The sequence below is a fragment of the Myotis yumanensis genome, unplaced genomic scaffold, assembly GCF_028538775.1.
Source record: "Myotis yumanensis isolate MYYU_CA2020_CCGP unplaced genomic scaffold, mMyoYum1.0.hap1 SCAF_9, whole genome shotgun sequence".
Taxonomy (NCBI): Eukaryota; Metazoa; Chordata; class Mammalia; order Chiroptera; family Vespertilionidae; genus Myotis; species Myotis yumanensis.
Window position 1 is genome coordinate 59,293,669 of NW_027223760.1, and position 14,478 is coordinate 59,308,146.

Here is a 14,478-nt window from a genome sequence, read left to right on the forward strand (position 1 = left end):
TTTAATAACCGGGATCAGAATGATGGTTAGTATTAATCACAATAAATTAAACATTAGTCCCTCAAAAGACACCTAGGGGCTTTCCTTTCTGCTTCTGAGAATTTATTAACTTTGGCATAGACTTAGTTATTTGGGATTCGGGCTGTGCAAATGTAAATAATGGAAAAGTAGGCTGCTTGGCCTCCATCAAGATTTGGGGGAAGACAAACTATAAACAACCATATTAGAGAGAATTCAGATGCTTAACAAAGCTGAGAGAATAAATAACTCCGATAAATAACTTTCAACAAAAACTTTTTTAAACAGAGACTTATTAAGAAAAAAATTCCTGCTTTCAATTAGACAATTTTTAAAAAGATTTTTTAGAGACCTTTTAGGTTTAAAGAAAAAGTGAGAGGAAGGTGCAAAGATTTCCCATATACTTCCTGCCCCTCATAGGCATAGCCTCCCTATTATCAATAACTCTCCCCAGAGGTGGTGTATTTGTTACAATTGATGAATCTACAATGATACAGCACAATCACCCGAAGTCCATAGTTTACATTAGGATTTACTCTTGGTATTGTGCATTCTATGGGTTTGGACAACTGTATAGTGACATATATCCATCATTATAGTATCACTGCCCTAAAAATCATGTGCTCTTCCTATTCATCCCTCCCTCCCAATCCCTGGCAACCACTGATCTTTTTACTGTCTAGTTCCTAGTTTTGCCTTTTCTAGAATGTCATATATTTGGAATCATACAGCATGTAGCCTTTTCAGGTTGGATTATTTTGCTTAGTAATATGCATTCAAGGTTCCTCCATGTCTTTTCATGGATAACTTGTTTCATTTTAGTGCTTAATAATATTCCAAGTTCATTTTATCCATTCACCTACTGAAGGCATCTTGGTTGCTTCTAAATTTTGGTAAATGCATATATATATTTAACCTTCACCCAAGGGTATTTTTCCATTGATTTTTAGAGAGGGAAAGACAGAGAGAAATATCGATGTGAGAGAAACACATCAATTGGTTGTCTCCTGCATGTGCCGCCCCGACCAGGGCCTGGGCTGGGAAGGAGCCAGCAACCGAGGTATATGCCCTTACCAGAATCTAACCCGAGACCCTTTGGTCTGCAGGCCAATTGCTCTATCCACTGAGCCAAATCAGCTAGGGCTAAATTTTGGTAATTATAAATAAAGTTGTTATAAACATTCATGTGCAGGTTTTTGTGTAGACATGTTTTCAATGCCTTTGGGTAAATACCAAGGAGCACAAATAGAAGATATGGTAAGAGTATGTTTCATTTGTAAAAAACAGCCAAAGTCCCTTCCAAAGTGGCTGTACCATTTTGCATTCTCACCAGCAACAAATGAGGATTCCTGTTGCTCCATATCCTCAATAGCATTTGGTGTTATTAGTGTTCTGGATTTGTCAGTTAGAATAGGTGTGCAGTGATATCTCAATTGGACAACTTTCTCATCAGTTAACTGAAATATCAGAGCAGCATATCCCCCTAAATGTTGTTGTTCTTGTTTCTTATAAATTCCTCATCTTTTAGCTCATTCAGTAAAAAGTGATTTGTAAGTTGTAAGGCACTTCTTAGGGTACAGAGATAAATGTAGTCTAAGAGGAGGAAATATGTCAGCCTCCAGCTACTCTTGGCTGAAAGGTCTTGTTTAAAGGAGAGGTAGGCCCTAGGTTCCCAGAAGCCATCCTGCTGAGACCTCCACTGCACATGCTGGGATTCAACTGACTTGATTTGACTCTTGTCCCTTCATGGAAAGGTTGTTTTGTCCTGCACACCCAGCTGGCATAGTTGCTTCAAAGTAAGAAAATTTTCTCCAGCTCTATTAATTTCCAGCTCGATGCCCCAAAAGGAAGTGGAGAACACAGCTTCTGCCTCATACCAAGTCATCACTAATAAGAGAGATAATCTTCCCTTAACTGAAATACGTATCTTGAAAATGCTTACACTCATGTGAGAGAAAAATACAGAACACTTTATAGGTGCTCATCACTGGAATATTTTTATTTAAGTCATAAAAATTGTCACAATTTATTTGCTAAATAGAGCAAATATGTATCTAACTTATGCCTAACAGTATACATTTAATATTAATAAAAATTAAATTTTATTTAATATTTGCAAGATAAATATTACTTTGTGTTATGTGCTGTCATTCTATATTTGATGTCTATAGTTTCTATTATACACAAAATTGTCAAAGTGACAATGAAGCTCTTAGAGATCTTTGTTTATTATTACCATCCACCCTCTTAATGCTTATTGTCACCAAATACTATTTATCACAAATTACTAAGTCTCTGCCTAACGTTGATAAATACTTATTATTGTGTAATTTTCCCTTGCCCTGACTGGGTCCAATCTCCTCCCTTCAAAGTTATGTGTTCTCTGTCTCAAATTCTTCTAGGCTTGCCTAATAACTGACTAGCTATCCAATTTGGTCAATTCATTTGATTAAAGACCATGTTAATATGCAATCCAATAAGATAAGCATCAATATATTTTACAGGCTCTCAATGCATATTTTAAAGGCCTTTAAAGAGTGATAAGTGCATGTTTCAGAAAATATCAATGATTATAGGGACTGTGACTTCAGTTAGGGGTCCTCTAGAACAGAACCCCAATTTATCCATGTAAGTGGTTCAGGATTGATTACATTTGGTTTACTTGGTCTGCAATTTTTCACTATTGAAGTAGACAAACAGAAATATTACCTCCACAGCAACAGCTCCAGCTTTTCCTCGGTGAGGAATTTCATATGCCTCCACTTGCTGCTTTGTGAATCGTACTAGCTTTTGAGCTAGTTCCCTCCAGCCTTTTCCCAGCTTGACAGCTGAAGTCAGGAGCACAGCCTCTTGGATGATATGCGCTACTATCCCTTGGCAATCCATCTTCAGCAGGGCCTGCAGCAAGAATTACATGTCACAATTAAAAGCAACTAATGTGGGCTTTTCCCTAGAAATTCAATTTTTCATTACGTAATCTAGAAACTGGCATCCTATTTTTCACCACACATATATTTGAGTTTCCTAAATTTTAAAAAGTTGATTTACTTTTAAGCAAATCCAACCAGCAAAGTACAGAGGACACAGCTGGACCAAAATTAAAGGAGATTTAGGACCAACTCAGTGGCTAAATATAGGGCCTTGGGTAAACCACTTAACTAATATGTTTCTTAATAACTTTAACTGCAAAAGGAGGATGTTGAACTAGACCAGTGATGGTGAACCTATGACACACATGTCAGAGGTGACACGCGAACTCATTTTTTTGGTTGATTTTTCTTTATTAAATGGCATTTAAATATATAAAATAAATATCAAAAATATAAATCTTTGTTTTACTATGGTTGCAAATATCAAAAAATTTCTATATGTGACACGGCACCAGAGTTAAGTTAGGGTTTTTCAAAATGCTGACACACTGAGCTCAAAGGTTCACCATCACTGAACTAGACACTTCTAAAGACATCCTAAGGTTCTAAGGGTCTATAATTGATCAATTCAGGAATGATAATTCACTCTTCAAAAAATAATCCCTTTCCTTATCAGAGGATTGATGACAGTATTTCTCTGAGGAGCGAGCACATTGGTGCCAATAAACATTCTATTCTTCATTAAAATGTGATTTAAAATTCACAGAATTCTGCCATTGCATGTAAATGAGACACTACCACAACTTTGAACAAAGCTATTGATAATAATAACTTTAAAAAAATTATCCCTCTCCCTTCCTCACTAGTGTAATTGTGCCTAATATAAACCACAAGGTATTAAAGATAAAACATTCAGTCATCTATAATCCAAAATGGAATATCATCAGACTCTTTCTTCCTTAATTAGGCGTCTAAGCGTTGTCAATCATTACTCATTTCAAACAAGTCCATGAGTTTCTTTTTTGCCTTGAATATATTTTTAAAATATGGGATTAAATCTATCTACATTTCTTTTTTGTTCAAATAAGAAAAAAAAATGTTGGGTGGCCCCTCATCATTTAATTGCACTTAAAAATATTGTCTATCATTATAAAACAATAAGTAAAAATGAATGACCAAGTAAGGTCACAGACGGTTCTTTCCCATTAGAAGGATTACCCATGGTCTTTATACTAGTCCATAGTCCATACATTTATAGTGAGGATTTATAACTACAGGGAGAAGTAGTACTGAGCCATCAGGCCCCTAAGGTTCTTTTACTAAACTGAGGAGTGGGATTAGCAATGCTTATCTCAGTTTCTTGTTTCAAGGGGAAAAATCTGCACTTAGAATGCAAAACCCAAGTTTAAAGACCAGTTCCACATAGTACAGGACTTTAGGTAAATCTCAAAAGTATCTCTATTTAATGATTTAAAAAATAAATACAGCATTAATAACACCCCATCTAATTTCCTACAATCATTATGAAAGTTGAATCGGATGCTCAAGTACTTTGTAGAGTATCAAGTTTCAAGTATATAAGGACAGTCAGTCTCAATGTCTAGAGATGACTAAAGAGTTTAGAACCCACAATTTTTATCAGCTCCAATCCAGCTACCCCAAATTAGGATACAATCCAAGAAAAATGTATACTTATTTGCAAATTAAGTTTCAAGAGGTGGTCTCTATACCATATTTTCCATCTTCTTCTGGTCAGACAACCACACCTAAGCCCCTTCCATTTGGAAATCCTGAAGCCTCCCCTGGGACACCCTGGGAGTTTTTAGCAACTACATCCTTGAATAAGCCCTCCACCAGCACTGTCTAGTTTGTCACCAAAGCTACTCATGATCATACATCAACACAGTCAGGTTTAAACTTTCAGACCATTTGGCCAATATTACATTTTTTGCCACTAAGTTCAACAAAGCAATTTTCAATTCAAATCTTCATGTAGTACATGAGTTATGAGAGATAATGAGCTACTGCAAAATATATGTGCAGCTTTGACCTTGTAGATCAGCCAATGACTCTAAATGGCCCAGATTAAGTGATACTGCAGCACATCACCATAAAACTATACATTCAACTGCATAGGGGGCTTTTAAAATTTAACCCTTTCAGTATTACTGTAGAATCATCAAAATAATTGAAAGAGAAGAAATATTTTAAATATTCCTATTTCTTTATTACATAAATTATTGTTAATGTCATTGAATAAACTCCTCTCTGACATCCCCCGAGGGGTCCCAGATTGTGAGAGGGCACAGGCCAGGCCAAGGGACTCCACTGGTACACGATTGGGGCCAGAAAGGGATGTGGGAGGTTAGCCAGCCGGGGAGGGACCGTGGGAGGGCTCCAGGGCATGTCCAGCCTGTCTCGTTTAGTCCCATCAGCTGGACCCCTAGGGGTTGGAGTGTCACGTCATAGCAAGTGGTTGAGCGGCCTTAGCATATCCTTAGCATATTATGCTTTGATTGGTTGAACAGATGACCGGATGACCAGACACTTAGCATATTAGACTTTTATTATTATTTATACATTCACATTTTAGAAATTTTTAGAAGTATGCTCTTGATTTTTTTTTATTTTTATAAAATACCAAATTTTCTTTTTAAGGCAAAATAGTTGATCATCTTCTTTATAACTCTCCACTGAGCCTTATACTAGGTTGAATATTATGAGAAAAAAATGATCCTGTGAGTTCTACTAAAACATAAGGATTAAGAAGAAAATAAGCAATATTATTTTGGCATTATGATGAATCACATACAGAAGAAGAATATTAAACTGCTAAAGTAAAGGACATTGATTGTATGTTTTTTAAAAACCACTAAAAAGCAGACCTATAGCAAAGGCCAAGTTAATTAGTTTTGTTTCAGTTTGCTCTCATTCATCTAGTTGGAATTTCTGATATTTTAAGAGTTATTCAAATATTTTGGAGAGAAAAAGAATCTCTTAACTATTATGCTCTAGCACAAACAGAAACTTTAATCTTCCTTTAAAAGATGATCCTATGGGACTAGTTTCTGGATCTAAGAAACTAATTATATGGTCTTGCAGGAAAAGCTCTATATATATTTATTGTAAATTCACTTCAAATTATTTGAGAATGCTAAGAATTTTTTATCTCCTTCTCTCATATGTTTGGTTATAAATATCACCAAGTTAATAAAGTTTTCTATGGTAAATTAATTAGTGTGACCAAGCAATACTCACCACAACAAGCTCATAAAGAAACTTTCTGGTATTCTTGTCTCTGTGGCAATCTTCCTTTAACTTCTTTAAAACATAAGAAACTTTTTCTGATTCTTTGTCTGCATGTGTTCGTTCAAAACCTTCCAGTGCCAGATGTGAGTAACCCAGGACATCAGCTAAAACTCTCCAATCATAAACTTTTTCTGACACCAAAGTCAATATAACTGAGTAGATATAAGTCAGTTTTTTAAAGGGCAGGGCAATTTGTTCAAGAAGGTTCCTGGTTGTAAAGACACGATCTGACATTGATATTACTTGCTCTTTTGCAATCACCTTGACATTTTTGCAGTGTACGAGTCCAATCTTACCTCGCAAGACTCCCACATACCATTCTTTCACTCTGGACTGCCCAATGGCTTTTACCTTACCTTCTCCAAGAAGAGCTATTGTGTCCCCTTTGATATAGTCAAGTAAGTAGTCGATCTTGTTTTGTCTTAGCACTGTCTTCAGAGTCACTCCATATTTGGTAAAGTTTAATTTTTTGTCTTGAAATGTAGGGTATTTAACATACACTGCTGGTAATGAAGGAGCAGACTTGATTTCCCTCTCCTTCTGCAAATTACCTGGCAGACTTAAGTGTCTTTTTAGGTTTGGGGCTGGATCAGGTGTAGTGATAAAAAACTGTGTCACTGGTCTACCATTGGGAGGCCCCAACTGAACCTGGAAAACAAACAAGTGCATTTTTCTGGAGTCAACTAAAGAAAATAAAAATTGTTGATGAACTACTTGACTTGCTTGCAACTGCTTTTGTTTAAGTTCTTTTCTTTCTCCTTCTGTCTTTACTTCAAAACCAGGATCACATGAAAAAACAGAAATACTTAAATCTTGTGGCTTGTCAAGTAAGAATGAATGCTTCCCCCAGAGCTGAAACACAACTGGAGAGGTGTTTTTTCCACCCTTCTTAATATCAGAGATTGTAAGCTTTCCCGGCATATAACTGTGTCCACAAACTGTGAAAACAGTAGTGAAACTGGGATGGATATATTTGGGCCCATAAATTCCAATTGAGGTGGTTTTGTGGATATAATCCCAGATGGTGGCAGCTGGTGACTGAGTAGCTTTAGCTTGTGCAGCAACCACTAGATACATCACCTGACTCAAATCTATTAGCTTGACTTGGATGGTGTCTTTATAAATGTAGCAGTTGTTTAACACTGTGAAAGGGCCTTCTTTATTCAGGCTGTGTAAACACACCATTTCTGTCATGACTTGGCTGAAAGGATCCTTTCTCACTTCAGCCCCGATTTTCATCTCCAGCAAAATGGCTTCCATTGTGTTAAGGTTGCCTAACATGATTTCCAACAGTGGGCTTACAGTGCATGAAAGATCATGATTAAGCATTTGTGGAGGATCAAGAAAAACCCTTAGCGATACCTCTTGGAATTCACCCACAGCTATATGACCTTGGGGCACATGAACAGTGATATCTGATTCAGGTAATTGTACTGACCCTCCTTGGTGGTTTAATTTACAAACTACCACAGTCTCCGCAACTTGTGTTTGGGCCCATCCAGGACTCTGATTAATGATATTCAAATCCAGGCAGGAGCGGGCTAGCTGGCGTTGACTTAACCAAGCCATTTTATAAGCCTCTCGATCATTTTGAAGCCATTCTAAGTCGTGTTCCAGGATCTGGTCAGAGTTACGTATATTCTGATGGGCATTTGCTGTGTCATCTAATATGTCCAAAAGTTCTGAAACACTTTTAGATCTCACTGATTTCCTTGAGTAAGACTGCCTACACAACTGATGCACATCAAGTTCATCACCAGAGGTATCCAAAGAATTTCCAGTTTCAATTTCTCTTAAAAAAAGAAAAGGATCTTCCTTCAAGATGGAAATATTATTTTTCTTTTGGTTATTTCTTAGCTGAGTTATATCATCCAAAAATGGGTTAGAAGCAGACAGTTCATTCAAGAATGGATTTGTAGCTTTGGAAACATTATTGCTGTGAAGTGTGAAAGCATCTGGCCAATTGAGAAGCAAACTTGAGTCTGGACATTTGTGGCATTTTAGCAAAAACAAAGAAAAAACAGAAGTGAGTGTCATTGTGAGATACAACCAAGATTAATTTTTATTAAAAATTCAAGACTTTTTATTTTGCTTTTATATTGACAGTATAATAGGAACTGCAAAATTAATGTTAAATTTGGATAATTTTTCATGCTGTGAGGAAATGGAACTAGTTCTACCAGTTCATTTTGACCATATGTCATGCTATTTTATCTTAAGACATAATGATTTATAAATAAATAAATATTTAACAATTTAGATATCAACTTAACACACTTCCTTCAAAAGGACCCAGACTAGATATACTTATGCCTTATAGTTTTGTGTTTGACTTTCACAAAAGAAAACCTCTAAACAAACAGAATAATTTAGTCAATTACCCAGATTTTTTTCTAAACATTACATAGGTGGTCTCAAAATATATAAATTATTCATTAATTTTTTCCTTTTCTGATAATACTCAATATGTGAAAAATATCAAATATATCAGTTAATAATTAAAATAACTTAAAAAATAAGCCAAAAAGACAATGCATTTTTCAGATTATTTCCTGAGAACGTTGTTGATAAATTTTAATAACATCAAAGCCTGGCCAGCATGGCTCAGTGGTTGAGCGTCGACCTATGAACCAGAAGGTGTCAGTTCCATTCCCAGTCGGGGCACATTCCCAGGTTTCGGGCTCAATGCCCAAAGTGGGGTGTGCAGGAGGCAGCTGATCAATGATTCTCTCTCATCATTGATGTTTCTATCTCTCTCTCCCTCTCTCTTCCTCTCTGAAATCAATAAACATATATTTTTTAAAATTTTCATATACAATAAACATCAGATTAGGAATTCATTCAGCTTTGATTTTCAAGTTTAACATTACAAAGAACAGGTTTACCACTATGAAATAAAAACATTACTTTGAAAAGAGAGTATTTTAAGAATCAGCAACACATTAAAATAGTCAAATATCAACTGTAAAGAATTTCTACATATCTCACAAATATTGAAGTCCTTTTTATGTTAAGAGCTACTCAGACTTGGTCATTTCTCAATAAACAATGGTAATGATTCTGTGGACTTTGTGTGGCTAGTACGGCTTTAGCGAAAAATGAAAGCCAAGAGGCCAGCCAAAAGAGAAAAATGAGTTCAAGTAAACTGTCAGACTTTCTTTTATTAAATATATATATATGTAACTGTCAGATGATTTTTACTTTAATATTTATAGAACTATTATCTTGATTGAAATAAGTTATTAGTGGCATATATTAAAATTTAGAAGATGCATTTTGAAAAAAACAGTTGTATTTCTCCTATTTCTATACTTTCATCAAACCAGTTACATATAACTCTTTTTTTAAAAACAAATACATTTTATTGAGTTTTTACAGAGAGGAAGGGAGAGAGATAGAGAGTCAGAAACATCGATGGGAGAGAAACACCGGTCAGCTGCCTCCTGCACACCTCCCACTGGGGATGTGCCCGCAACCCAGGCACATGCCCTTGACCCCTCAGTCCGCAGGCCAACGCTCTATCCACTGAGCCAAACCGGTTTCGGCGCATATAACTCTTAAAACTACTTTTCCTCTAAGGATAAATTTAGTTCTTTTATGCTCTATAAAGATTTCATAGCTCACTCCAACCTCTAGAGATGTCTTCAACCCCCAAATTCATTATATATTTACTGATATTATATTTACCACTCATTTAATAATGAATTTTGCCTCCTCGTAATATTAATTGTAATCTGTTGCCTCCACTATTTTGCTCTTGTTAATGATAGTGTAAATATTTCTATGATAATTAGGAATTTTCTAATTCTTTTCATCTTTTGTAGCACTTTTCAGAGGTAGACTTGCAATAGCTGCTAGTACTGGATGAAAACATCACAGCAATTATTCATTCCCATACCTGTGATATTGCAATTTTTTGATGATTTTTGGGCTTCCATGTCAATCAAATTTCCTTCAGATATGCTTCGTGAAATTCCTCCTAACCAAATATGGGCTCTTTCACTGGTTAACATTTTTCCACCTACAAAGTGAAAAATAGACAACTTGTAAGCATATACATCTTGGCAGAGAAACCAAACTCAAGGTAATCACACATATGTAAGTAGAAAATTACATATAAAAATACTCTTCGTAGGTCCTCTCTTTCTGGTAGGATGTTAGAGTAGATAAGTATCAGCACTTCAGTGAAAAATACTCAGATCCTGGATTAATGCAAAAAGGAAGACCTAGAAATGCATTTGCAATCCTATAAAAAAGTAATAATGAAAATCCCAAGGATAATTTTTTTAAAGCAAAGTGCAAATTTCAATAGACATTCCCTGTTTGATGACTAAGACTAAAAAAATCACAAAACTGGAATTCTTCCCCAAATCCTTCTACACATCAATTCAGTTCTAAAAAAAAAAAAAAAAAAAATCACAATGTTATCTAAGCTAATAAAAGACAAACATGCAAATTGATGGTACCTTTGCTATGCCTTAAGCCATGCCCACCAGCCAATCAGAGTGACTATATGCAAATTAACCCAACCAAGATGGCGGCTGTCAGCCATGGAGTTGGAGCGAGCATGAGGCTTGGTTGCTCCAGTGATGGAGGAAGCCAAGCTTCCTGCCTGCTGCGGCCGGCTCTGAGCTCCACTGACGGCAACAAAGTTTCAATTATACAAGGTAAATAAATCCCAGAATAAAAAGAAAAAAAGGAGAGGCTGGGAGCTTCTGTCGCCGGGGGGCATGGCCAGCCTGAAAACGGCCCTCAGCTCCTCACCCAGACTGGCCAGGCAACCCAGTGGGGACCCCGTACCCTAAAGGGGGTGTGGCCAGCCTGAAAACAGCCATCAGCCCCTCACTCAGGCTGGCCAAACCTCCATGGGGTGAGGGTCCCCACTGGGGAGGGCTTGGCCAGCCTGAAAACAGCCATCAGCCCCTCACCCAGGCTGGCCAGGCACCCCAGTGAAAACCCCCACCCTGAAGGGGCTGTGACCAGCCTGAAAACAGCCATCAACCCCTCATCCAGGCTGTCCAGGCACCCCAGTGGGGACCCCCACCCTGAAGGGGGTTTGACCAGCCTGCAAACACCCATCAGCCCCTCACCCAGGCTAGCCAGGCACCCCAGCAGGAACCCCACCCTGATTTGAGACACCCTTCAGGGCAAACCAGCCGGCCCCCACCCATGCACCAGGCCTCTATCCTATATAATAAAAGGGTAATATGCAATCTGCCCTAACAGCAGAGTGACTGGGAATGACTGGTCACTATGACACACACTGACCACCAGGGGGCAGACGCTCAATGCAGGAGCTGCCCCCTGGTGGTCAGTGTGCTCCCACAGGGGAAGCTCTGCTCAGCTACAAGCCAGGCTGACAGCTGCCAGTACAGCAGTGGTGGTAGGAGCCTCTCTCGCCTCCTCAGCGGCACTAAGGATGTACGACTGCAGCTTAGGCCTGCTCCCCACTGGCAAGTGGACATCCCCCAAGGGCTCCCGTGCTGCCAGAGGGATGTCTGATTGCCAGCTTTGGCCGAATCCCCTGGGGAGCGGGCCTAAGCCAGCAGGTGGTCATCCCCCGAGGGGTCCCAGACTGTGAGAGGGCACAGGCTAGGCTGAGGGACACCCCCCTGAATGCACAAATTTTTGTGCACCCCACCTCTAGTGTGTATATAACATATGACATATATATATGTGTGTGTGTGTGTGTGTGTGTTTGTAAGTCCTTATGCTATTTTAAAATGTATATATTATACCTTGAGAATATTATGCTAATTGAAATCAGTCATAAAAAGCTAAGAGTCATATGACTTCACTCTTATCTATATATATAAAATCCTAATATGCAAATTGTTCCCTCAGGAGTTCAACCAGGAGACCTGGAGTTCAATTGCTCACTATGATGTACGCTGACCACCAGGAGACAGCACGGAATGAAGGAAGGCCCCCAGCCGGCAGCTGGCATTTGGGGTAAGGAAGGCCCCAATTGGCCCTGATTGCCAGCCAGGCCTAGGACCCTACCCATGTGGAATATAAAACTGAAACTCATAGACTGAGAAGAAGGGGGTTGCCAGAGGGAAGGGAGATGGGGGAGTACAAAAGGGTAAAGGGGGCCAAATATATGGGGATAGAAGATTATTTGACTTTGGGTGATGGGCACTCAATGCGATATACAGATCACATAGCCTAGTAATGTACACTTGAAACCTATATAATTTTATCAACAGTGTCATGCCAATAAATTTTATAAAAACTAAAAATAAAAAAGATCACAAAAAAGAAAAAAAAGAAAGCAAAGGGTTAATATTCAAAATAATTCAGAAGATTACAAAAGTAATGTATACCACAGATGCCAGCATTCATTGTAAATAAGTGCTGAGTAAGACAATATGAAATTGGAACAGAATTAGACTAAACACACAGAATACTCCCAGAAGTAGACTCACCCTCAAAGGCAAAAAATGGGAGAAGATATACCAATTACATATGACTAAAAAAGGAAAAAGGACTAAATTCCAAAATATATCAAGATTTCTACAAATCGCTAAGCAAAATAAAAACATTATTAAAAATTTTGGAGGGAAAATATCTGAACAAGCATTTCTCTGAAAAATTAAACACAATGACCCCTAAATAAATAAAATATGCTCTATTTATTAATAAGGGAAATGCTAAATAAAACCACATGAGATAGAATTAGTACCAATCAAATGTGCAAAAATATTTAAATCTGGCAGCACCAATTATTGGCAAAGATGTCAGGCAAAGGGGAACTCTATACACTCCTATTGGAAGTATCAATAGATACAACTGCATAGAAATCAATCTGGCATTGTCTAGGAAAGATGCTTACAGTCTACTACCCACAATTCCAATCCCATTTATTTGTTCTAGTAAAACCTCTATATGTTCATTAGAAAAGATATACATAGTGTGTTCATTATATTATATTAACAGGAAAGTGAAATCAACCATAATATCCTTTGTTATATGAATAGATAAAGAAATTGTGTCTTAATATACAGTAGTACCATGTAACTATGAACACAGATCAATTACAACTAAAAGTATCAAAGCACAACTAAAAGTACTAAACTGAAACTTAGCCTAGGTTTTTTATGCTTTTGTATGCAATTGTAAATGGGATTTTTTTTTTTTAATTTCTCCTTCTGGTTACTCATTATTAGTGTACTAGAGGCCCAGTGCACGAAAATTCATGCACTCAGGGGGTCCCTCAGCCTGGCCTGCGCCCTCTCACAGTCTGGAAGGCCTTGGGGGATGTCCAACTAACAGCTTAGGGGAGCGCGCCTAAGCCGCCCGAAGGACATACTTAGCGCTGCTGCAGAGGTGGGAGAGGCTCCCGCCACTGCCGCTGCACTCGCCAGCTGTCAGCCTGGCTTGTAGCTGAGTGGCGCTCCCCCTGTGGGAGTGCACTGACCACCAGGGGGCAGCTCCAGCCCCGCCCCCATTGCCCATCCACCACTGCTGGTTGCTGCTGCTCCCCAATCTCCGTCCCCTCCCTCTGCCTGCTGGCACCCTCCTTGGCTGGCCTGCCACCCGCTCGCCGGCCCTGCCCCCTGCCCACTGGTCATTCTGCAGTTTGGTCAATTTGCATATTAGGCTTTTATTATATAGGATAGGAATGCAACAAATTTCTGAATATTAATTTTATATCCTGCTAAAAAGTTTTTTTAAATCAGATTTTACAGAGTGCAAAAATGAATAGCAGCAATGAGACATAAATAACCTACAAGGTCAAACAGCTGGTGAGTGATTAACTCAGAAATAATTACTCATACACAGTACAGCTACCCCATAGAGCTATAACTCTGGACATTGTAACCCCTTGTCAGACTCAAGTACATTCTGAGACTACCACCTTCTAGTTCAAATTTACATTCATGCTAATTTCCTCACTTCTTGTTCTCCTTCATGTGTTAACCACATGTCTTTCAACGTTGACTCTTCTTTTTTGTCATATTCATCTTTCAAGTATTTGACATTTTACTTCCAAGAAGTTTATTTCATTTTTAAAAGAAATCAAGCCTTTTTTGGTATAAAGAGCAAATTAAATAAAGAGAAGACGAAAAAGGGAGGAAAGAAAAGGAGAGAAAAGGCATATTTTCCAAACATGATGAATAAGCAAATGCAAAACTTATCTCAGAAGGTGCCATACTTTAAAACATCAAATGGGGCAATAGCAGTTTTTTTTCCTTTGATAGTTGAAACTACACGGAAAGATTGGGCGAAAAGCCGAATTATGCAATATGCAATTTGCACTGAAACCTCAAGTTTCCTG

General features: G+C 38.0%; 1 protein-coding gene across 1 annotated transcript in view; it reads right to left on the bottom strand.

Moving 5' to 3' along the window:
- The window catches only part of MACC1 (MET transcriptional regulator MACC1), a 64,024-nt gene that overhangs the window by 13,466 nt on the left and 36,080 nt on the right, over positions 1–14,478 (bottom strand). The window contains exons 2-4 of the mRNA XM_070424409.1: positions 10,096–10,218; positions 6,147–8,179; positions 2,728–2,916 (exon numbers count right to left, since the gene is read on the bottom strand). Coding sequence (XP_070280510.1) covers positions 2,728–2,916; positions 6,147–8,179; positions 10,096–10,210 — 2,337 coding nt within the window. The 5' untranslated portion in view covers positions 10,211–10,218. The remainder of the gene's footprint in view (positions 1–2,727; positions 2,917–6,146; positions 8,180–10,095; positions 10,219–14,478) is intronic.